The 24588-nt window shown below is 47.2% G+C and overlaps 1 protein-coding gene across 3 annotated transcripts in view; it reads left to right on the forward strand.

The window, feature by feature from the left end:
- TBC1D1 (TBC1 domain family member 1) overlaps window positions 1-24588 on the forward strand; it is a 224504-nt gene that overhangs the window by 131411 nt on the left and 68505 nt on the right. For 2 of the 3 annotated variants that reach the window (XM_036263982.1, XM_036263989.1), the window contains 3 exons: window positions 294-380; window positions 4340-4620; window positions 8196-8335. In XM_036263982.1, the coding sequence (XP_036119875.1) occupies window positions 294-380; window positions 4340-4620; window positions 8196-8335 (508 nt within the window). Of the gene's footprint in view, window positions 1-293; window positions 381-4339; window positions 4621-6414; window positions 6571-7355; window positions 7476-8195; window positions 8336-24588 lie in introns of all 3 variants that reach the window. The other variant, XM_036263997.1, reaches the window with a different exon arrangement.

A 24588-nucleotide genomic window follows, 5' to 3' on the forward strand; every position in this document is an offset into this window, starting at 1 on the left:
GAAATGTTTTGTGTCATACAGCTGGCAGGTTATGGTGACGGTTCTCGCTTCTTCCGGCCTATTACACTTGCTAGTTGACTAATCCACAAGGTTTTCTGGAGTATTTAGGTTGGTGTGTTATTAAAAAAACAAAAAGACAGAAATGTTAGTTGTCTTAAGGGACACATGTGCTCAGCACCATTTCTCAAGAGATGCATTTTTCCTGAGTTTGTTTAAATAAACCAAGATGTTTCTAGCTGATGCCTTTGCGGAAGCCTCAGGGATCATACCTCGACTGTTTTCTCTTTATGCAGGGTAATAAAGCCAGAGGCCTTCCAGAACATTCTGCCAGCCTGGATCTGGACAGCTCTGTGTCTAGCACATTAAGTAACATCAACAAGGTAAGCACATTTTTCTCTATATGAATCCCTTAAGAAGCCAGCCAATAGCCCAGCCAGTGTGGCTCAGTGAATTGAGCATTGTCCCATGGACTGAGAGGTCCTGGTTCAGTTTCTGGGCAGGGCACATGCCTGGGTTGCAGACTCGATCCCCAGTAGGGGCCATGCAAAAGGCAGCCAATCAGTGTTTCTCACATTGATGTTTCTCTCTCTTTCCTTTCCTCTCTTTCTAAAAAGTCAATTAAAAAAATTAAAAACAAAAAAAACAAACAGCAAATAGTTCTTGCTCACCTCCTACCTACAGGGCCTATCAAAGGGACAAAGAGGCCTCATATCTCCCTCATGAAAACTTTGGTGCTTCCAGACTTCATGATACCGTGGAGGGCTGGCCATACAGTTGCACCATAACACAAAAGTTTTACATGACCAAGGAGATGGCCATTCTGTATACAAAGAAACGAGATCACAGATTCAGACCACTAAGATCTGATTTATCACAAAATCACTAATGGGTTCTTTCCCAAGTAGCTTTTCCATTGTTAAAAATAACTGAAATTGGGCAACCCTCAGAGGTGGATTTGTGAATCCTGAGAAGTATGCAACTTAAATTCCTTGAACTTAACTTTAGCCTCCAGCTGGCCCTGTGATTATGATTAAACATGACCGTTCTATTTAAATAAGCAGCTAGTCCAGCCCTCGCACCTGCCACCAGGCACAGCGTTGTGACAATGACCAAGGTGGTGGTTCTTTTTGCTCACAAACCTGTGTCTTTATTTTAATTTATTGATTTCTAGACATTTAAGCACATTTAAATTTGGTTAGTTCAACTTTTCAACAACTAAAATGTGGATTTCGGATTTTGTGCCGAGGAGGTCAGCTGTCCTGCTACAGAGGGCTTCAGGTTTTTGTGGCCAGCTCCTTGCCACAGCGACTCCAAGTTTTCCCAAGGTCACTACTGGGCTTGTGGCTTTCAAAGTTTTTAGATCATAACCAACAGTAAGGAATGCATTTAATATTGCGAAATGGTTCACAAACACATACATACACACTCACAGAATTAAAATTTCACAAAACACTGTGTATTGTAACCCAGCGTGCGATATATACTGGTACGCTCTCTGCTATTTAGAAAATGTCCGTGACGGAGCACTAAGTCGGTATCACTGCCTACCAGCGTGTTTCCGTCTGCAGTTGGAGAAGGGTTACCTTAGACGGGTGCTTCTCCAAGTCTGAGCGCGTTTAATGGGGCCTGATTAAAATGCACACTCCGACCCCGCAGGCCTGCCAGGAGGCCCGAAACCCTGAGCTTCCGACAGGCTTCGAGGTGATGTCGATGCTGTGGTCTGGGAACCCACTGTGGGGAGTGAGACTTCTGAATATGATTTTTTTTATCCTCACCCGAGGACATTTTTTTGTTTTTTGTTCAGATAGAGTGGGAGGGAGAGAGAGGAACAGAGAGAGAGAGAGAGAAACATCAACAGGAAAGGGACACATTGAGTGGTTGCCACCCACATGACCCAACCAGGGCCGGGGACAAACTGCAACCGAGCTACATGCCCTTAGCGGGAACCGAACCCAGGTCTCTGGACCACAGGCCGACACTCTAACTGCTGAGCCAATCCGGCCAGGGCTGAATATGATTTTCTAAGTTAAAATCTAGTGGAATGTGGCATCATCGGCCTCCATTCACTACGTACTGATTCTGCCTGGTGATTCACTTCAAGTTTGGAAACATAGTTTCTCTGCTGTGTACAGATGACTGGACAGAGCTTGTGCAGGAACTTGTGTGGTAGGAGACAGGTGACAGGTTCACAGGTGAGAACAGCTTCAAGCAGTCGGGGAGGAGCCCTGGCAGTTTGAATAAGTGATAGTGGTAACTTACTGGTGACAGGAGCGAGGGAAGGGGAGTTGTTTTTGGTCATTGGAACCAGAGAAAGCTTGGGGAGGGGGCCAATGATGCTTCTGACTGGAGTCTCGAAGAACGTGTAGGAGGTGGACCTGTGCACGTGGGCAGGGAAGATGGTGTTTCAGGTAGACCACCGCGAATAAAGGTGCTGTGAAGAAATCCATGCCACTCAAGTGGCTTTTCCAATAAGTCTCGCTTGTGTTTTTATTCTCCAAAACACACATCGAAGAATGTACACACAGCTTGAACTTCTAGGGTAATTCTAAGAGAAATGCAGCTTTTCAGAAGCCACCTGTGTGTATTGTGTGTGTGAGTATCTTCCTGTGCACTTCTTTATGTCTTGTTTTCATCCTGAGGTTGAAAATGGTTGTGAAGTGTGATGCATTTCATGCAGTTGGATCTCTTCCAGTAAATGTGTCATCTAGGAGTTGCAAAGAAGCTGAACATCTGAGGGGCCCATTTAGGGTGTAAATTTAAGCTAAGGATTAGTTAGCCCTTTCACAGGACTTGGGAGAATTGAGGTGAGCAGGTCTTCATGGTAGAGATAGTTTGCTGTGAAGCATTAGGCAAATTTTTAAATCCTTGCATGCAAAGGATTGTAGAGCCCTGGCTGGTTTGGCTCAGCGGTTAGAGTGTCGGCCTGCGGTCTGGAGAGACCCGGGTTCGGTACCTGCTAAGGGCATGTACCTCAGTTGCAGTTTTTCCCCCGGCCCTGGTTGAGTCGTGTGGGTGGCAACCACGCAATGTGTCCCTTTCACCCTTTCACGTCGATGTTTTTCTCTCTCTATCTCCCTCCCACTCTATCTGAACAAAATATTGAAAAATGTCCTTGGACGAGGATAAAAAAAAAGAAAAAGATCTTGGGAACTGTGGAGTCTAGAAGAATAAAAAAATTTAGTTTTGTTTAAAATATCATTTCATAGTATGTTGGGAATTAAGCTTTTCCTATCTAATTCCTACACAATTAAGTGTATATAATCTCTCCCCTCAATAAACATAAATTTAATTTCTCAAAATTAAAATCCTTAGTCCCTGTCATCTAAAAGGCACTCAACTATATAGCAAAAGAACAGAAAGAATTTAGATTCTCCAGATCACCATTAGATGCATTAATTCTTTTTTACTCTTTTCCTGTTGATTTGTTTGTCCCTTCTGGCAATTTCAGTAGGGACAAGCTGCTACACCTCCTCTTATATTTTTTTATTTGAGAAAAATATATTGGCAACCAACCAAGTCCTGGGTGTGCAGGGCTAATACGCATTGGTTTGAGTGGTGGTAGTTCATGTCTTTGAAAAAGTATGTATCTTAAACATCTACAGTATTAAAATATTGTCATGATTCTCAACAAATGTTTGAGTACCCACTCAGTAAGTTCCTTGAGTACCTAACAAAACAATAACGTATATTTGTATTACATTTTACAGTGAACAAAGTACTTTCAGTGATATTCTCCTGCTTCTGAAACCCAGTGAGATTAATGTTTACTATACAGATGAGGAAGTTGCAGAAAGAAGTTAAGGGATTGGCCCGGAATTGCCGAAATAAGTGCCTAGGGAGAGTTTTTCCATATTTTAAGAATAATCGAGGATATACTTTTTAACCCTCAAGATTACACGATCGATCAGATTCAGAGAGAGCCTTAAGAATGTGGCTGGAACATGTATGGACACACTTGGCAGAGAGAAGGAACTTGATTTGTTTAAACAGGGTAGACAAGTTATCCAACCCTCATGACACTTTTTCTAAGCAATGGTGCAGTTGTGTTTTCTAGAGGGAGGGAACTGCTTGGGTTGGCTTGGGACAGGTCTGTGTCATGGCTCACGTCCCTCACGCTTGCTTTGGGCAGTTTCCCATTTGTCCCCCAAACTAGCATTTTGTCTCTGACAAGCAGGCATTTAAAGGGCCTTTATTTCCTTATGTACTTTGGTGGCCTCCAGATGGCATTATAATCAGATGTGCCTTTATATTGAAATGTTTTCCTGCTACTGGGATCAGAGATGTGTGAACCCCACAAACTTTCTGTGACACGTCTGATGCGCTGTCTGTCTGCCACCAGGAGCCCCCTGTGTGTGACAAGCAGGCCGTGCCCGTGTCTGAGAGTGGCGTTGGGTGCCTCAGCTCCTCAGACGACCTGTCCAGCGACTCGGAGAGCCGCGCCTCAGAAGAGCCCGCCCTGCTGTCCCCGCAGCAGGGCTTCAGGAGGCGTGCGAACACCCTCAGTCACTTCCCCGTGGAAGGCCAGCAGCCTGCGGAGCCCGCCCTGGGGTCTCCGGGGGTCTCCCAAAGGAAACTTATGAGGTACCACTCAGTGAGCACAGAGACGCCTCGTGAACGAAAGTAAGATTTGTTTAAAATATACATGTGTTGTATAGAATAGCGGGGGCGTACCTGTTACTGACCAGGAGTGTGCATCCCAGGTATGTGTATTGGCTCAGAGAGAACTCCGGGTCCAGTTTGACTCGGCTCAGAGAGACGGGCTTGGAGCAGTGACACGCCCCTCCCCCTCCCGCCTTGGGAAGGCAGGTGTCAGGTTCTTGTTGCTTACTGAAGTATCCAGTGCAAGTGTCATGCCCCCTGCTCGACAGGGTGCGAGGCGGTCCCGACTCTGCATCTTAGCTTCTGGCTGTGAGGAGAAGTGGGGGGCGCAGCAGGGGAGTGTGCTCACGGGAAAACCTGCAACACTTCCTCCGTGGGGCCGAGGCGTGGTGGTTCGCACCCGGCAGAGGGTGGGAGGCCGCGTGGCCGCCTGTGCCGGCCACAGTGGCCTGGGGCCCCGACCTAGCTCCGTCCTGCACAGGCTGTGACCTGGGCAAACATGCTTAACTCTCTGACAAAATTGGAATAGAGGTTTTCTAAAATCTCCTTGGATGTGAGAATTCTAGAGTCTTCTAACAGGATTTACTAATTTTTAATAATTGGGCTCTAACTAGAATTTCCTGGTTACAGAGACAGGTAAGTAATATAGTAACAGCAGGTCTCTCTGTTCCTTCTGGGGTCCCTTGGCAATGCATTTGACCCTGAGTGTCAGAGATCATAAGTGGACAGAATTATCTCGAACAATAACTTTAAAAAACCTTTTACAATCCCTCACCTCATAAACACGAAGTAGGGTCACACCTAGATACAGTCTGCCTCCCTGAGCAGCCACAACAGAAGCCACAGGACGTGTGTTGGTGCAGGTCCTGCACGGATCATGGACAGTGCACATGTGTGGGGGGAATGTTCCCAGTGAAGAAGTGACAGCGTCAATAGTCCTCCAGCGACAGGGCAGAGCCTCTTGGCCTTGCTTTCAGTCAGCCGTTGAAAGAGCTGTGGTTCTTTGGAATTCAGCTGGATCACCGTGGTCCCCAAGCAGGACCTGCTTCAAAAGCTAGTATTTAATAATAAGACACTTTATTTTAGAGACGAGCGCAGTCTGAGGCCTTATGAGGTTCTTGTCATGTTTCTTGAAGCCCTGTGTACACACTAGGTACTTCTACTCTGCGTCTCCCCCGTGTTCCCACCCTCGGTTTTTGGCACTTTCAGGGACAACGCACACATTCCTGTCTAGAGATTCCTCGTTCTCTCCCTAAGCCTGGTGGTTCACACAAGGCAGAGGGGGTGGGAATCAGTCTCCCTGCCAGTGTTTCCCTTCTCCCCGAAGACTGCAGCTTCCTAACGGATCCTGCTGGACCTAGGTGCTGAGAGGGACGGGGACAGGGAAATGTCCCCCTCTCTCTCCTACCCATTTTGCTTTCTGCCCCCCATATGAACTCTTCTCATTTACGTCCAGGAAATGAGACATAGCTGTTATTGTTCATTTTCAAGAGAGAGATATTTTAAACTGGATTTCGTTTTGCTTTTTTTTGCTTTTGTTTCAATTAAAAAAATGTTTTTCCTGTCATTTCCTAAAAGGGGAATAGAGGAAACGGTACTAATGGGTGCGGAGATATGTGGGAAGTGATCAGGAGTGACCTTTCACGACAGCCTTTCTTTACGAAACGCCACCTCTGCCCGTGAGAACTGGGGCGCAGACGCGAAGTGCCGATCCTGTGCCTAGTGAGACACCAACGTCTTGCCCGCTGCCTCTCGCGTCCTCCAGGTCCCCTCTCTGCTCTAAACCCCCGTGCTTTCTCTCTACTTGCTGTTTAGTGGGAGTCATCCACCCGTTGGCGAGTCTCAAAGTTGCTCAGGTCCTTCAGCTCCTGCTCCACCTCGTGTTAACCCCTCCGCCTCCTCACCAAATTTTTTTAAGTACCTAAAACATAACTCGAGTGGAGAACAAAGTGGGAATGCCGTGCCAAAGAGGTGAGCACGCTCGCATGGCCCGTTCGGTGTCGTCTGTCTTCCTGGGAGGGTCACAGAGAGGACATGCTGCATGGAGGAAACCTGGGCCCCGCGCGTGTGTGTGTGCGCGTGTGTGTCGGCTTTTGGTTTTATTATTTTCAGTCTATCATTCGAACTGACTTAATTTTACTGTTGATTAATTTTCTCAAAATTAAGTTGAATTCAAAATTAATTTTCTCAAAAGGCCTTGATGGCAAGCCATTTTTATATACCTGTTTTCGCATTCCCCTTTTCCAGTGTACACACACACACAGACACTGCGGTTTGTGCCACATCAGACACAACCTCATTAACCTAGGAAAATTGTTTTCCCGTTTGAAAGGAAGAGTCATTTTGGAAGATGGACTGATTTTTTTGTTTGTTTTGTTTTGTTTTGATTTTCTTTTATTCTGGTAAGAGTGCTTATCAAGAGATCTACGCTTTTAACAAATATTTAAAGTGCACCACGCAGTATTTTGAACTCTGGGCACAATATTGCATGGCAGATCTTGAGAATGTATTCATCTGCATAACTAAATGGACTAATGTTTTTAAATGAAGTCATTGGTTCAGTGTATTTTAAATGGACCTTTATTAACTGAAAAATTAAAGTTAAATCTCACTTGTAAACTATTTTTAATTTCTTACCTGGTTTACTTTTTCTTAGCATTAGAACTAAAATGTTTCTTTTATTTTGAAGCTAGTGTTTTATACTTTGTATGTTTGTATTTCTTTATCCTAAACTCTCTTTTCAACCAAACTCTCAGCATCTCCTACCGTAATGCCCTGCGGAAAAAACTTCATTCCTCTTCCTCTGTGCCAAATTTTCTAAAATTTCTGGCTCCTGTAGATGAAAATAACACCTCTGACTTTATGAACACAAAAAGGTAGGGTTTAATTTAGATACATCAAGCCTGGGTAGAAGTGTTGAACTGTTAGATATACAGGGATTTTCAGCTGTTCTTTCGCCACCTAAAAAAAAACCATTTTAGTTAAATCTATTGTATCTTCTTCCTGGGACTTTTTTCTTACTGAATGCCATTTTTAAAAACGTACTGTCAGTTTATTAATATGCTGTTGTTTTCGGGAGACTGAAGGTGTTGACCAGTGCTCTACGTGACGGCAGTGTTCTTGGAGAGCGAGCTTGGGCTGGTGTCTGACCTGAGGGTGCAGGTCACTGCTCAGTGTGAGCATGTGTTCAGGGTGGGCACAGGTGGGGTTACAGTTGTGGGTACCGGAAACCCAAGTTTATTCTTGTACTATTATTTATTCATTATTGTATTATTTTTCGTACGAGCAGCTGTAAGCCTGCTTTTGCCCACTGCTGTATTCATGCCTCAGGTGTAAATTATAAGGGCTTCCCCCGTCATCCTGTGACTAGGAAGAACGTTCATGATTAGATGTCACTGATTATATTGATAAAAAAGTGCTTTAGGGTTGCTGGCCCACGTTGTGCTTAATTTAACTTCTGTAATTATCTACTCATATTTTTTCATACAGAGAGAATTTACAATATAGTGCTTTGTTTATAAAACAAAAAGTTAAGCTAAAATACTGGTTTATAGCTCCTCACCAGTCACATATAAATCAGTATCTTGTCATTTTAGGGACTTTGAGTCCAAAGCCAACCACCTCGGCGACACAGGTGGGACCCCTGTGAAGACCCGGAGACACTCGTGGAGGCAGCAGATATTCCTCCGCGTGGCGACCCCGCAGAAAGGCTGCGACTCTCCCAGCAGATTCGAAGGTAAGGCCCACCCCGCAGACGCACGGGGCTCTGCGCGGGTTCTGCCTGCAACAGGTCCCCGGGGGAGGAGCCGGCCATGGGATTTCCGCCGCAGCCATCTCCTGAGTGTAAAGCTCCCCGGGTAAGAAGCTCAAATGACAGTGCCTGTCACTATTGCCAGAGGATCCCCAGTTCCACCGAAACCTGTAGGGGACTCGGCGCTACCACTTGTGTTAAAAATGACATCTCCGCCGAGCGTCTGTGATCACTCTCCACCCTGCCCGTGTGGCTGTTGAGGGGCTCAGCCTGACACCCCCCCTTCCTCCTTCCCTTCTCTGCAGTCTACGCGTAGGCTTTCCTGCCACCTTCGGTGCTGTGGTTCTAGATGCCCCAGTCCCGGTGGGTGCTCTGGCTGCGGTCAGTCGCCGTCACTCTGTCCGGTGTCAGGGGAGGACTGTCTTGTGTCCTCTCATCCTTCCCGTGCCCCTATAGAAATGGAGGGTATGTTGAAGTCTGCCTTTAGGCCTTCTTATGTTGAGTTACATTGTAAAAAAGTGAATTTAAAGGCACTCCTTTGGCCAAAATCATTCTTTTTTTTCCTGCGCAGTGATATCATAAATTTTGAACAGTGTTTACTTTCTTTAATGTTCATTAATCAAAAACCATTTTTTTCCTTAAAAAAGCAAAGTAAAAGAGTAGACCTCCAAAGATTACTTGAGTTCCTCAGATTGTTTGTGGTGTGGATTCACTCTTGTCCCTGGACACGCATCTGTGTGTCTCTTAGGAAGCAGCATAGGCCAATCTGGGGATTTCAGACTCAGTCCCATTCCTGAGGGAGGTGGCACTGTTGGAGGACTGTCCCCTCCCCCCTCTGCCCTCGCTTTCCTCCCCTTTCTTGTTTCTCTGTCTCTCGCTCCCTTCCTTTCCCTCCCTCCCCCAGAGTTCTTATTAATATTTAATTTTAAATAATGAGTCCCCTGCCAAATTAAACAAGAGCCTGGTTTGGGCTCAGCTGGTTTTGTGACATAAATCATAAAACTTCACCGACACTTAGTTCTTTTAATCGTAAAAAGTTACAGTAATCGTAAAAACAGTTACAGTAACGTTGGCTCTTCCTCTGGTGGAATTACAGTAAGTTACACAGGTGCAAGTGCTTTGGGAACCTGAAGACACGTGCGATGTGAGGCGGGGACATTGTTTCGGTTCCTTGGTGGAGACTGGGGCGGGGCAGGCTCCTGTCCCCCGAGCTGTGGGCGCCCAGGAGCCGTGTGGAGGAACACTAGGAAGACAGTGTTTGTACAGTCAGTGAGATTTCAAACGTTTTTCAGTAAACTGAGTTATTTCCATCTGTGTCCATTTAGAAAGTTTAGTCATAAGGCTTCATTTTTATGTTGGAGAAAACAGTGGCCTGCGTTGTGAGACCCATTTTCCTCCGTTTTGAACTCCAAGGCCAGGTCCGCTAGGGTGGGGACTGCGGAAAGTACCAGGCCCTTCCCCTGGGCAGCTCTGGCCTCTGGGGACTGGCCCCACCCGGTGCCTCTATTCCTGTGTGTGGAAGTGTGACAAGTTCCCAGTCGGGCACCGGCATCTCCCGGCTGGTGTCTGAGGCTCTGACTCAGAAGGTTAGTCATTTCTGGCAAAGGTTTGCTTCTCTGGAGAAAAGGAGATAAAGTGTGTGCGCAGAGTGCACTTCAGGCTGATGGGAGAACGTGTTCCTGTCACCGCGCGGGCAGAAACCTGGGGGCGGGGGCGGCGGCGGGGGCGGGGGGTGGGTGCTCCGGTGTGTGTCCGCTGTCTCTTTATCGGAAGGTTTTCTTTTTAATCTGCGTAACTAGCAATATTGTAAGAGATGGATATTTGTCTCCAAGTTGCATCCTTATTTATGATACTTGCATGGACAGGAGCAGTGCCCGGCTTGCTCATGTCGTTGGGCAGACGTTCGGAGTGCGTGAGGCGGGATCATGCGCTGTGGCCCCGGAGGTCAGAGCGCTGAGCAGATCCTCCAGAACCCTGGACTCTAGGGAACGGAGAACAGAGCGCTTGGTGGTGTCCATCTCCCTCGACGGACATGGTGCTCAGAATGTTGTAATGTGTCGGCGAGGTGAGCCGCACAGCCGAATTGTAAAGGAACACTTTATTCTCGCCGGCGGGCCGAGGGGGTACAGCGTCCCCAGATCCTCAGCCCCGATTCTTCTTGCTCATCCTAAAGACAAAAGCCCCATCCCCCTTTGCTCCCCCCACCCAGGGGACTGGTATAATATTGGGTGTGACAGGGATTACAGAAGTCAAAATTAGCATTAATCACTGGGCTCATGATTTGCCATTTCTGATACTCGGAAACTGCCAATACCTCCCAAAGCATGGGGCAACTGTAACCTTAGACAAAATTCCTTTACTTCTAGGGGTAATTAACCTATTATTGAAAAATATCGAGGAAGGTCCGTTGATGATAAAAATGGAATCATTTAGTCGCCTTAGCCAAGGGGCCCAGGTCAAGAAGAGCACCCGGTCCACCTGACAGGGCCCCAGACCCCTCACACACTGGCAGCCAAGCCGGGCGCTGTCCTCTGCATGGGAGGGTCTGAGGAGGGCGTGCCGCAGGGAAGGGGTTGAGAGGTCCTGTAGGGTCCTCTTCCCAAATCAAGAGCCCAGTTGACTGGGTACAAATCCCAGCTCTCACCTGAGGAGCCAGGCCCTGGAACGAGCTGTCTACGTTTCTTACCTGTGATGCAGGATTTACTGGCATTTAAAAAAATAAGATTCAAGCTTTCAGAATTGATAAGATTAGAAAGAAAGCGAAGCACATGTTTTCAGTATAAAGTCACCTCCCACCCTGTGGAAGTCCATCTGGCGCTCGCAGCCCTGTGCTGCTCTGACCTCAGCCTCTCCACGTGGGGGCGCTGTGGAGCCCGCAGTCTGCCAGCGCCTTTCTGCCTGGTGCAGCCCCTCCGTGGAGCTGCGCTGAGCAGCTGGTGTTTTGATTTCTCTCATCGCCAGCACGAGCAGGATGGCGGTGCCTCCCTCTCCCCCTGCCACAGTGGAGAGGCCCACCTGCTGCAGGGGCTCTTCCTCCCATGTCCTTGGGAGCACCCTGTCCGGGGTGCGGTGGAGGGGGTGTGGGCAGAGGTGGGGAGGGACTTGAGGGAAGCCCTGGAGGGGGAACTGAACTATGATTTGCCGCTGAAACAGACCTGCTGTAACACCTGAGGTGGAGTTTCGGTGTTAAAAATAGTGCTGTGTCTGTCCCACATGGTGGAGATGGAAGCGTGATCGTATATTGCATGTATTAAACGTGTGATGTGTAATGACAGTGCACTCACCATGCTTGGTGCAGTGGCCGGGGATGTATTAAGGCTTCAGGTGACTGTGGGGAACAGCCTGTCCCATGTTAGGACAGTTCTGAGTTTTCAAAAGAACTTTCTCCAGAGTGAGCCAGGTCCTGCTCCGTGACTCCCCAGCCCCTGGTTCCCATCTGGGCTCCGAAGCCACACAGAACACACTTGCTTCCACTTCCCGTTCTTCACATGGAAGTCGCTGCTTCCTTTAAAGCTGCCCTCCAGGCCAATTGCCTGGTCGCTTCGCCCTCATTGTTTCCCCGCTGAGTGCCCTGCCCACGATCCCCGCGGGGCCTGCACGGGTGCTCCCACAGTCTCCAGCCCGCATGGAGCCTCTTCCTTACCCCGCGTGGCCACTGCCCTCTCGCCGCAGGGCCACCTTCATGATCTCTGTGCTCTGAGTAATCTGCTCCCATTCTTGACTCTCACGGCATGTTGTCCCTTTAGCCATGAACTCTTATTTAAAAATTGGACTGATTTCTAGCTGCACTCGAGAAAGGGTTTTTTGAAGAGCCTTTTCCCAAACAGTTCATACCTGTGAAGTCTTACAGCACTGGTTTTGGCCAGTCCGTTTGGGAGGGACTTGAAGCTTGATTCTGGTGGCCAGTGCCTGGTAGAGCTGTGTAAAGTTGACGAACCATGTCTTCAAGTAACTGATGAAGGGCTGAACCTGGCAGGCTGCGCAGAGGTGCCGTTGCTGCCGTTGTATTCCGAGCATCGCTGAGGCTCTAGGCCCCAGACACCTTCGCTGCTGTCAGGACGGAGTTCTGAGACCGCACAGGCCATGATACATGCCCGTCTCCCTTCTGACAGAGACTCCTGCTGGGGCCCCAACTCTCGCCGCCTTGCTGCTCCCCAGGCCTTCTGCCCAGAAGGCTCCTCTCCCCATATTCCACGACTCTCTGCCTCACCCCAGATCATTGCTTAAAATCACTGTTTTAATGGAGCCTGTCTGGCCACGGGTTCTCAAACCTCCCCTCCCCTCCCACCACTAGACATTCCCAATCTCCTTCCGAGTTTTCTCCACAGCACTTACCTCCTTGTAACAGACTCTGGCATTTACTTACCCATCATTTTCGTCATCGGTTCCTCCTGTCCACACAGGCTCTGTGACTTTTCAAGGAGGCGAGTACATTGCTCAGATTCTTACAGACTTAATATCTGTTCGTGGGTGATTTCTCAACTCCCCCTCATTTTCCTGTTTCTCCAAAGACACTTGTTCTTTCTGCACTCTTATGGAAATTAAAATATGTTCTCTGACTTTTTTTTTTATTACGTTGTAGGTACTCTGTGTGTGTGTGAGACAGAATAAAAGCATTTAAGACTAAATTGGCATAATAATAATCATCATTTAGTATGATCTCATTTATGGAAGTGCTTTACATGAATTGTTTCCTTTAATTCCCAGTCCACTTTATGATGGTCGGCATTTTTATTACACCCGTTTACAGACGAGGGACCTGAGTTGTGGAGTGGCTTAGATCACTTTCCCCAAGCCACAGAGCTAGTGGGTGACGGGCAGGACTGGGGTCATGGCTCCGTGTCCCAGAACTCACGCTCTGAATGCACTCAGGCCAGGGCTGGGTCACCCACGACAGCATCCTCCCTGGAGTGTCCTTCCGTGTGTGCCCTGCTGTGGAGTTCCTTCCCATGGGGGTTCCCTGTGGCAACTGTGTCAGGTGTGTGTTTTCAGTCTATCCACCCTGTCCCTTCGGCCTGGCACCAGCACATTTCTGAGCATTTTGTTTATTTCTTAATTCATTTCTTGATTCATTCATTGATTCATTGATTCATTCATTTATTTATTTATTTATTTATTTTAGCAAGAGAGGAAGGGAGAAAGAGAAACAATCATGTGAGAGACAAACATTGAATAGCTTCCTCCTGCACGCCCCCTACTGGGGATTGAGCCTGAAACCTGGGCATATGCCCTGACCGGGAATTGAACCAGGACCTCTCGGTCCATGGGACGATGCTCAATCCACTGAGCCACACCGGCCAGGTGGTTTCTGAGCATTTTAATGTGTGAATTGGCTTCAGTCAGTTGCCTGCTCAACCTTCCCATTAGCCTTGGGATTGGAGGATGCCGGGGAGGGAGTTGATTTCCTAATACTTGTCTGTGAATTTTCTTCTCCCGAATCAGGCACCTTCATCCTCGGTCACTGTCTGCTCCCCATGTTTAAGGCGCGGCGGTCCCAGCGTCGTCCGCTGTGGTCCGGGACCACTTGGGCACACACCAGGTCTGTTGCCTAGCAGCTGGACCTGTGGGCAGCCCAGGTGTCTGCAGCCCGTCACCTTGGTCAGCTCGAGCTGTGACTTGGACATGAAGGACATAAACCTGTGCTTGAAGGAACACTTCACAGAGCTTTTAAAATGTTTTCGATCTTCAAAGTGACTGTGTGGGACTGTTTTCATTTGTATTCTGGAAGCACAAACCTCGGTTAGACAGGAAACTTGTAACCTCTCTTCAAGCTGAAGAGTGAGGCAGGGATATCTGTGTTGTCCCATCCATCCCTCCCTTAGAAAGCACTAACCAAAGAACCCAGTCACGCGGAAACAAACCGTGGTGTTGACATCGTGATAAGGATACAGGTGAAGGAGAAATAGGGTTTTCTGTAACCTGGGGGCTCTGGTTTTAATGACGGGCTGAAACATGGACAGAAAGGTGTTAGTAAGGAATAAGGCTCGAAGTCAGTTTAGTGCAAAAAGAGAGGAGAACACAGTCGGACAGTGCGGACAGGGGCAGAGAAGGGAGACTGGGCAAGTCCTTCTCCAAGGAAATCAGCCTGTCATTTACTCAGAGGTGTGTGACTTTCTATACAGAATCCCTCTGGAATCATTAAGTTGCAAGAATCTGAATTTTATGTTTTGGAGACATATCTCAAGTAGGTAGGCGGTTTAGAAATGGACTTACACATGGACCATACTTACAGATGTTCCTGCTGGGCCGGCTTGTAGGACCAGTACAAACATCCCCCAATCCCAACCTGGTTTGTGTTTCTAAATTCCACAGAGACCAGTTGTTCTCTCAGAGGAATTCCCACTTGAGGTTTAGCAAAATCTGGGAGGGACGGTCTTCACTGGGCACCTCAGGGCTGGGCTCACTTCGCTGATGGTAGGGCAGGCGCAGAGCATCCCCACATCAAGGGGAAACTGTGGGACACGTCGGGGGATCGCCCACAGGAACCTGAGGATGCGGCGAAACACGTGTCTGCGATAAGACGCACACAGGCGGATCGGGAAGTGGGATTCCGACAGCTGCGGGGCTGTGAAAGCGAAGGCTTGAGTGACGCTGTGAGTTTGCAGCGGCCACTTCTGGCCGTTGCCTGGGAAACCCCAGGGAAACGCTTCTGTCTCCCTCGTGTAACTGGTTCTTGGGTGAAAGGTTTTTGAGATCCTGAGTGTGCGTACGGTACTTGGGAACTGTAAACTCAGCAGAGAGTGGTGTCATGGGGTTCAGTGAAATCTGTTGCGGGCCAAGCTGCTGGAGGTTGAGTGTGCTGAAGACTGTTTGTGGAGTGTGGCTGAGGCAGATATAATTGTCCCTCCGAGCAGAGGCTAGTGACGCTGATGGCTGTACAACAGCCCCTTCTTGTTTGCGGAGCCTGCGGGTGTTGCCGAGCCCCACCGGCCTGCTCTGAAGGTAGAGACGGTGACGCACTCTCGGCCCTCCGATGAAGACGTGAGCACAGCTGTCGGTGCAGTGGTTTCCTCCTGACCCTGGTCTCGGCCAGCACTTCACAGGCTCCTGTGCTTGGAGTCCTGGGGCTCTTGAGAAAAGGCGGATTCGGATGCAGGGGATCTGGGTGGGCAGAGGGTTCCCACTCCTGACGGGCTCCCCGTGATGCTGCTGGTCCACTGTGAGCGGCCAGGGCTTAGAACAGGGAGCCTCAGCCCATCCAGCCCAGACCTTCTGATCTGGGGGAGGACTCCTTCTGTGCGCCCCTGCTGATGTACTCACTCTAGATGACCCAAGGAGTCACCCGCGAGTCACAGACCTCAAATACATCTGGGTCATCAGTGACATTTTTTTGAGATTTGTGCTGCCTGGAGAAGCAGAGTTAGTCTGGTTGGGAAAATACAGTAGAAAAAAAAAGAGTGGTAACAGGAATATTGAAAAATTTGATAAGGTGCCAAATGAAACCAAGCCTAGGGGGGCCTGCCTCTTTCCTGCCATTTTTTTTTTTTTAATCCTCACCTGAGGATGTTTTTTCACTCGAGGATATTTTTTCATTTATCTTCAGATTGGGAGGAAGGGAGGGAGAGAGAAAGAAACATCACTGTGAGAAAGACACATGGATTGGTTGCTTCGCGCATGACCCAGACCAGGGCCGGGGACCAAACTGCGACCGAGGTACATGCCCTTGACCAGAATCAAACCTGCGACTCCTTGGTTCATGGGCCGATGCTCTAACTGCGGAGCAAAACTGGCCAGGGCTCCTGCCTTTTTTTTTTCATTTTTCTTTTTTTAATATTTTCTTTTCTTTTTGTTACAGATGTTTCTCCTTTTTCCCCTATTGACACCTCCTCCCAGCCCCCCCCCCACCACAGTATTGTTGTCAATGTCCATGGTTACACATATATGCATATAAGTTCTATGGTTTATCTCTTCCCTCCCTCTGGCCAACTCTTCTGAGGTCAGTCTGTACCCTACTTTTGTGTCTCTATGTCTATTGTGTTTATCAGCTTGTTTTATTCATTATATTCCACAAATAAGTGAGATCATCTGATATTTGTCTTTCTCTGATTGGCTTATTTCGCTTAGGATATTACTCTCCAGGTCCCTCCATGTCATCTCAAAGATAAGAGATCTTTCTTTCTTGCCTGTTTTTTTTAAAATCTTCACCCGAGGACATTTTTTTTTCCATTTTTTGTTCAGATAGAGTGGGAGGGAGAGAGAGAGAGAAACATCGACGTGAAAGGGACACATCGAGTGGCTGCCACCTGCACGACCAACCAGGACCAGGGACAAACTGCAACCGAGATACGTGCCCATAGTGGGAACCGAACCCGGGTCTTTCTGGACCGCAGGCTGGCGCTCTAACCGTTGAGCCAAACCAGCCAGGGCAAGTGATCTTTCTTTCTTACAGCTGCATAATATTTCATTATGTATATATGTACCACAGCTTTTTTATCTACTCATCTACTGATGGATACTTGGGCTGTTTCCAGATCTTAGTGATTGTAAATAGCATTATGAACATAGGGGTACATATATTCTTTCTGATTGTTGTTTCAGGCTTCTTAGGGTATATTCCTAGAAGTGGGATCACTGGGTCAAATGGCAGTTCAATTTTTAATGTTTTGAGGAAACACCATATTGTTTTCCATAGTGGCTGCACCAACTGCCATTTTATTTTTTGAGGATGCTCTGTCCCTTGGCGGCCCCAAGGGCCCCAAGTGTGCAGTGTTTGTTTTCTTAGCATCAGATTCTGACTTCATTGTCTGGCCTGCAAAAAAAATAAATAAATAAAAAAATAAAATGCTGCAAATCAACTTCTGACTCAATATTTGCTAGTAGAAATATTCTACAGTTTTTCCTCCTAGTGTATCATACAAACGGTAACTCTTTTTTGTTAAGAAATATATGTTTTATTGATTTTTTAAAGAGCGAGGAAGGGAGAGAGATAGGAACATCCATGTGAAAGAGAAATATCTATCCACTGCCTCCTGCACGCCCCCTACTGGGGATCAAGCCCACAACCCAGGCATGTGCCCTGACCAGGAATGGAACCTGGACCTCTCAGTCCATGGGATGATGCTCAATCTACTGAGCCATACTGGTCGGGCAAGAAATAATTTTTTAGCTAACTCTTGACTATGGGATGGGGGGAGATTCTTTTATGTACCTCTGTGTGCCAAGGAGCAATGTAGTCCTAGCCAAACACCTTTCATTTAAACATTGCAGATTACGTGTGCATTTAAAGGTTTCACCAACAATGGAAGTGTCCAGGCTTTACATGTCTTGTTGAAATAAAAAAGGAAAACCCATCTGGTATAGATGAGATATTGATCTGAAACCCACTGCATAAGCAAACAGTCTCATGAAACTGAAAGTCTGAGGGTTTTGGAGTGTGAGTATAGCTGTGTCAGTATGCCTAACTTACGATGAGGTCAAGTGTACTGGAGTAGATATTAGATGTGAATACTAATGCCAAAAGTAAGGACTACAGTCCGAATCTTTATGATAACTCTTATATTATTGTGAAAGTGTAGACACTGCTGGGTGACACTGCTTTATTTGTGTTGTGCAGAGCCAGATTTTCACGAGTTTGTATGCCACCGGGAAATTTTAATGTATGATGTGAGCAGAATATCTACAAGTAAAACTTGACTGGGACACTAGCCTTACGGTGACACCTTTTGTTTTGATCCCTGGTTCTTTGCTTTCACTGTGCACCAAAATCAGCTGGGGAGATTTCTAAAGATGCGGCTGTACCTGCCCCTCTGGTTCTCTGCCTCACTGAGTTATTTGGGTGAGGAGGAGGCCTGGGCATGAATTCTTTCTTTTTTTTTTCTTTTTAAACTCCCCCAAATGATTCTGATTGCTGTCCTGCTTGAGACACTAGTTTAGATATCGGAGGGTGACCTGAAGCACTGTTACCACTTGGTGGCAGTGTTGCTCCCTGTGTCTGATAGCCTTGCTTTCTTTAAAATCCCAGGAAAGTGTGCTTTTTTTATTTTTTCCTCTGTGTTTTTGTTTTTGATCTTGTTTTTGTTACAGTATGTCTCTTCCTTGCTCATTTGCAACTTAATTGAATGGAGAGCTCCTTTCTAAATTAAGATGTTTTTCTTTATTTTTTTCTACAGTGTTTTAGGGGGTGGTCAAAATAAGGGAGGGAAAAAAAGGTATCTTATTGCCAGAAACCCATGACTTTTTAAGATTGTTTTTAATTTTTTTTCCATATAACCTTGCTTTTCTGTGGTGGATAAAGACCTGGTTCAAGATAAAAAATACTGCAGGCCAGGAATCTGATTGTTTGTGGATTTCTTTAGTGAGAAGATACCAGATTTTCTTTATTGTGCTTCTTGACATTTCACAGACGTTAGGAAAGCTACAGTTTACATCAGTTTGCTGTTTTTGTGCCTGACAACAATTGTAATTTAGTGTTGATTGAGCTTTTCCTAGTTAACAATTGGTGTTTATAGTCGGTCCTTACACTTGGTACAAAGGCTGGAGATAAGGGTTGCTGGTGATCCAGAGTTACCATCCCACCCTCTGGTGCCTGGTGGGGAGAGCTAAGGGCAGGGCTTGGGCCCTGGAGGCAGAAGGCGTGTGAATTCCTGCTGCCAGCCACCTACTTGGCAGGAGTTCCTCCTCAGGACTGAGCTAACTGCAGGGCCTGTGCCTGTGCCGCGGCAGGGTTAAAGTCCAGAGTCAGAATCCTGACCTTTCATCATTGGCGCTAGGGAGCCATCGATGTAAGCAGTTTGAAGATAGTCCCACTATCTGTAGTCACATCTGGACTTGAAACAACCTCAGTATCAGGGCAGGACGAGGCGAGGCGAGTAGGCACTCTGGGTACAAAATACAAGGAGATGCTTGCTTTCAGGGCCCTGCAGGTCCCGACCCTGCACTTACACGGCCCTGAGAATGGCGCTTCCTTAGACACTGCATCCTGTCCACCGGCTTGCCTCCTCCTCCGGGCCCTCTTCACACTTGCTCACCGCTGCCCTCCAGCCTACTTAAGTGACCTGGACAGCACTGTCAGGGAGGTTAGATCAGCTCTGAAGAGGGAGTTCTTGGAAAGAAGAGTTTGTTTTGTTTAACAAACAGCTTTGCCTTGGCCGGTTTGGCTCAGCGGTTAGAGCATCGGGCCACGGACCAATGAGTCGTTGGTTCGATTCTGGTCAAGGGCACGTACCTCGGTTGTGATTCGTCCTTGGCCCTGGCCGGGGCGGTGCAGGAGGCAGCCACTCAATGTGCCCCTTTCACATCAATGTTTCTCTCTCTCTCTCTGTTCATCTCTCTCCCTCTCTATCTGAATAAAAAATGGAGAAATGTCTTCAGGTGAGGACAAAAAACAGCTTTGTTGAGATATAATTCATATATTATACAATTTGCCCATTTAAGTATACAGTTTTATGTATTCACAGGGTTGTACAACCATCACCACAATCTAATTTGAAAATATTTTTGTCTCCCCCAGAAAGAAACCCATAACTGTTACTTCCCATTACCCTCCCCACCCCCTACCCCAAACCGTAGGCAACAACTAATCTTTCTGTCTCTCTGGACTTGCCTGTTCTGGACATGCCATGTAAAGGGAATCATGCAACATGTAGTCCTTTGTATGTGGCTTCTTTCACTTCGTGTCATGTTCTCAGGGTGATCCTATAGTGTGTATAAGTGCTTCGTTCCTTTTCATGGTCGTATAATATTCCAGTGTCTGTATAGACCTCAAACACATTTTGTTGTTCATTTACCAGCCGATGGACATTTGGGTTGCTTCTACCTGCTGGCTGTTAGGAATAATGCTGTTATGAACTATCATGTACATGTATTAAGAAAGGGTTCTAAGAGTGAGCTGGTGTGGACCCTTCTTCTCTGGGGGGCTTTGTTGTTACCTGTGATTCGGACCAGGAGGATTGTTAAACCGATGGGGGTGGGTGAGGTTTAGTCCCCCAGCACCAGGCTCCTCTGTGGCTGGCCTTGCTGACATTTCTCCTGCTCCAGGCCCAGGAGGGAGGGTGCAGGACTCTCTGTTGCTCTTGGAAGCACCTGGAAGGCGAGGGTTGAGGAGGAGCCTTCACTGGGGCTCCCTCGGCGCTCTTCATCCCAAGGGGGCAGCCACAGGGCCACAGGTTAGTGGCATTAGCTCAGGGCTCCATTTCTTTCAACTATTCTCAAACTGAGCATGCCCACGATCCCTGGAGAACTTGGGGAAACAGATTGCTAGGCCTCACCCCTGCAGATTCTGAATGTGGAGGTGAAGTTCCCTGGTGGAGCCTGAGCATCTGCGTGTCTTACTGGTCCCCAGGTGATGCTACGCCGCGGTTCTGAGACCACGCTTCGGTCCTTTCCGTCTCTCAGACCGCAGCTGTCAATAGGCAAGAGGACAGCCGATTCTGATGTAAATTCTGGCCAAAAAAGCCCTGAGTGGTTGTTCGTAAAATAAACAGATTCAAAATTAGAATGTGCTCTACTGTAGACTATGAAAGAGCCAACAAATTCTGTTTTCACTGCGATGAAACTAATCGACTGTTAAAAATAGCCATTGTAATCGGCCTTATGTATTAAGCGCTTGGTGTTTGCACTTTTACACGGTCAGAGGGAGTCCCCACCTGGACTCCGTGCAGTAAGAGCTCCTGCCCCTTAGCCCAGAGGTGAGGTTAGAAGTACTGAGTGATGTGCCCAGGGCTCCCCAGCGCTCGGTTCCCACCGCTGCGGGTTGGTTCGCCTCCGAATCCACTCTCAATCTCATTGGACGGCTTCCGGAATACGTTATCGGGAGTTCTGACTGGTTTACTCGCTTCAGTTCTTGTTGGCGTGGAGATTGGCCGTGTTAGAAGGAGGGAACTATTCTCATGTGGGAAGTTTTCTGGCATTAAGTGTTGTTCTGCTAATCGTGTATGCATTTTGAGCATTCTTACTGGTAATTCTGATTTTTAAAAACAGAATCAGAATGTTCTTGGTTGAATGGATTCTGTTAATACTGTTTATTTCAGTGAAAGCAAGTGTGTCTCCCAGAGGGGCTGAGCATGCGTGTCACAGCCGTGAGCTAGCAGCCCCGGACTACAGCGGCTGGCACAGGTGGCGAGCTCTTGATTTTGTAAACTCCTGAGATAAAGCCAAGGGATGCATTAACCGGCATAGATATTTGTAAATGGATTTTTTTGATCCCAGGCAAATTTGTTTGATCACTTTCATATAAATGAAAATACTTGCAGGATGAGTACTAACATCATTTACCAAAATAGGAACACTGTAATGATGGTCTGATATAATTCTGAAAAGAACTTGTACCAAACTTTACATTTTATACTTGAGAGAATATGAAACAGGTCTTCCACAGAAAGCTGAAGTACTGTGGTTCGTTTCCGGTCCAGGTGTGTGCGCGCGAGAACTTTTGGTTCAGGACAGTTCCCGTGATAGCAAGGTCAGTCACACCTCTGTGGGTTTCTAGACGTTTTCTTGCATTTTCCCTAACGCCACAGCCTCAGTCAAGCCTGGTGTACGTCCCAGTGTACAGTAGGCTACAAGTTAGACCAGCTGTTTTACCAGCATATAACAAAGTCACCAGAAGTCCATTCATCTGTTGGAGGTTCCTCCTCATTTTCCGTTGCCTACTTTCTTCTGCCAGTTCCACATTTTCAGCCCCGCACCTCCCGGTACCAGATTTGATGTTGTTTAGGGACTGTGTCTGACTGAAGGTATCAGAAATCCCACCACACCAGCGTAAGCAAAGAGGGATTGATTTTTCTTACACTAACAAGAAGTCTGAACGATGGTAGAGCAAGGCTGGTTTGGTGTTTCCATGATGTCACCAGACCCCTTCTATTTTTTCTGTTTCCATCTTGGCTGCCTCAAGGTCACAGGATGGCTGCTTCACCTTCAGCTTCCTCTCTGGTTCCAATCAGAACGAAGAAGAAAGTGAAAGAGGAAAGGAGGGCCCCTCTATATCGAGAGAGCAAAACTGCTGCAGAAATCCCTAGTAGAGTTCCACTTGGTCTCAAAATCTGGAACTCTGTCACCTGGCCATGCATAGCTGCAAGGGAGTCTGGAGACAATGATTTTTGTCTGAGCACATTGCCACCTTGTATATATCCACAGCTGCAATACTGAAGGGGAGAATGGATGTGGGGTGGCAGGCGAGGGATTGCAATACCTGACCTGGGCAGATTGCATGACTGCTCCCTGGGTGCTCTGTTTCTCATGCAGCCATGACCTTGTATAGATGGTTTTCTTCACCCAGAAATCTGCTCATCTCCCCCCCTTAACCCCCCCACCCCCCCAATGCCCTATCACACTGACAGACTCTCCTCCTTTTTGGATGTCACCATTTCTTTTTTCTCTCAGGCATAATCAGCCTCTCCCTTCCTGATGTTCCTTAAGGGTTTGTGTTTGCGCCTAGTGGAGAGTTGCTTACTTTGTCTTGGGGTTTATCTCAGCTCCTACACCCGTGTTGTCCAAGAGTGTAGCCAGTAGCCACATGTAGCTATTTAATCTTAAATGTAGCTTACTCTTAATCCAATTACACTTGTCTAAGGCAAAAAAGCTCTTTTGTTTGCTTAAATACTTCTGTTGAATGTCCCTAATATGATACCCTGAGTCTGTGGAGCTCACTAAATTCTCCTTGATATGGTTGATAACAGATTATTTAGAGCTGTTTATGTTAGAAGGGAAGGGGATTCTTAATCCTACCCTTCACTTCACTGATAAGAAGGCTGAGACCCAGAGAACATAATACCCACATGAGCCATTATCTGCACTGTCAGTGTCTGAGGTCACCCGATGATGGATGACCAAAGGGCAGCCCAGTTGGGAGCCCAGGGGGTGGGTGGCCCTAGACTGTGGGGTGCCACTGTTGCATCCGCCCCCAGGACTTTGGGCCTGCTTCCTGACCTTGGTTCCTCCCTTTGTAAAATGGGGCTGGCAGTAACCGCCTCCTTCCATGAGAGGCAGCATTGCGTAAGCAATGCGAGCTTAGGCCTAAGTAAGGCAAAGTGCATGCCCTGGGAAACCCTCACGGCCCTTGGGAGGGACACATGTCCAGATGGCAGAGACGGGGCTTGGGAATGTTTTGATTTTGTTTTTGAATTGGTGTGACCTTTGGGAGGATATCCTGGCATCTCAGATCTTCATTTACTTCAAGACTCTTTCCTGCACACCTTTTCCAAGGTGCCAGGGTCTTTTAAATGGACCCTGTGAGCTTTTTTCTGTTGCCTCTTTCCAGCCTGTGGTCCTTTGTTTTCTTACTATGTTATGAGACAAAATAAAGTGCAACTAAGTGCCAGTTGATAACCCATTGTGATGACTATTTCTGCGAATAGCTCCTGGACTCTGGAGGGGGAAGGGGTTACATAGTTTCAGAGAGACATGATCGACTTGAGTCAGCATAGCATCCTGGTTTAAAGTATGGATTTTTAAACAGATTTCTAATTATGGTAAAAAACACATAATGTGAAATTTACCATTTTAACTATTTTTAAGTGGATAGTTCAGTAGTGTTAAGTATATTCACACTGCAAAATCGAAACTCTATCCCCATTAAACAGTAGCTCTCTATTGTCTTTGTCCCCCTAAGCCTGACACCCACCATTGCACTTTGTGTCTATGAATTTGCCCACTTTAGACTCCTCATCTAGGTCAAATCATACGGTGCCAGACTTTTGGTGACTGGTTCATTTCACCTAGCATAATGTCCTCAAAGCTCATCCTTGTTGTAGTGTATTCCTTCCTTTCTCTGGTGAATAACCTTCCACTGTACATACAACTCGTTTTGTCCATCCATTCATCTGTCAATAAATACGTAGGCTGCTGCCAGCTCTCGGCTGAGTGCAGAACGATGCAGTGAACATGGGTGTGCACATACCTGCCCGAGACCCTCTTTTCAGTTCCTTTGGCTATGTACCTGGGGCTGGGGTTGCTGGATCGTGGTGATTCCAGTTGTAATGTTTTGAGGAGCATCCACACTGTGTTCCATAGCTGTGGCACCTCTCCCCGTTCCCACCAGCGGTTCCCAAGGGTTGTGGTTTCTCCGCATCCTCACTAGCACTTGTTTCCTGTTGTTGTTGTTGTTGTTTTATCGTGGTCATCCTTATATGCATTTCCCTCATGATTGCTGATGTTGAGCATCTTTTCATAAGCTTGTGGGCCCTCTGTCTATCATCTTTGGAGAAACATCTGTTCAAGTCCTTTGCCCATGTTTTAAACGAGTTATTTGGGTTTTTTATTACTGAGTCGAGGAGCATGGACTTTTACGTCAGACAGGTCCA

This window comes from Molossus molossus, unplaced genomic scaffold (assembly GCF_014108415.1).
Source record: "Molossus molossus isolate mMolMol1 unplaced genomic scaffold, mMolMol1.p scaffold_m16_p_1, whole genome shotgun sequence".
Taxonomy (NCBI): domain Eukaryota; kingdom Metazoa; phylum Chordata; class Mammalia; order Chiroptera; family Molossidae; genus Molossus; species Molossus molossus.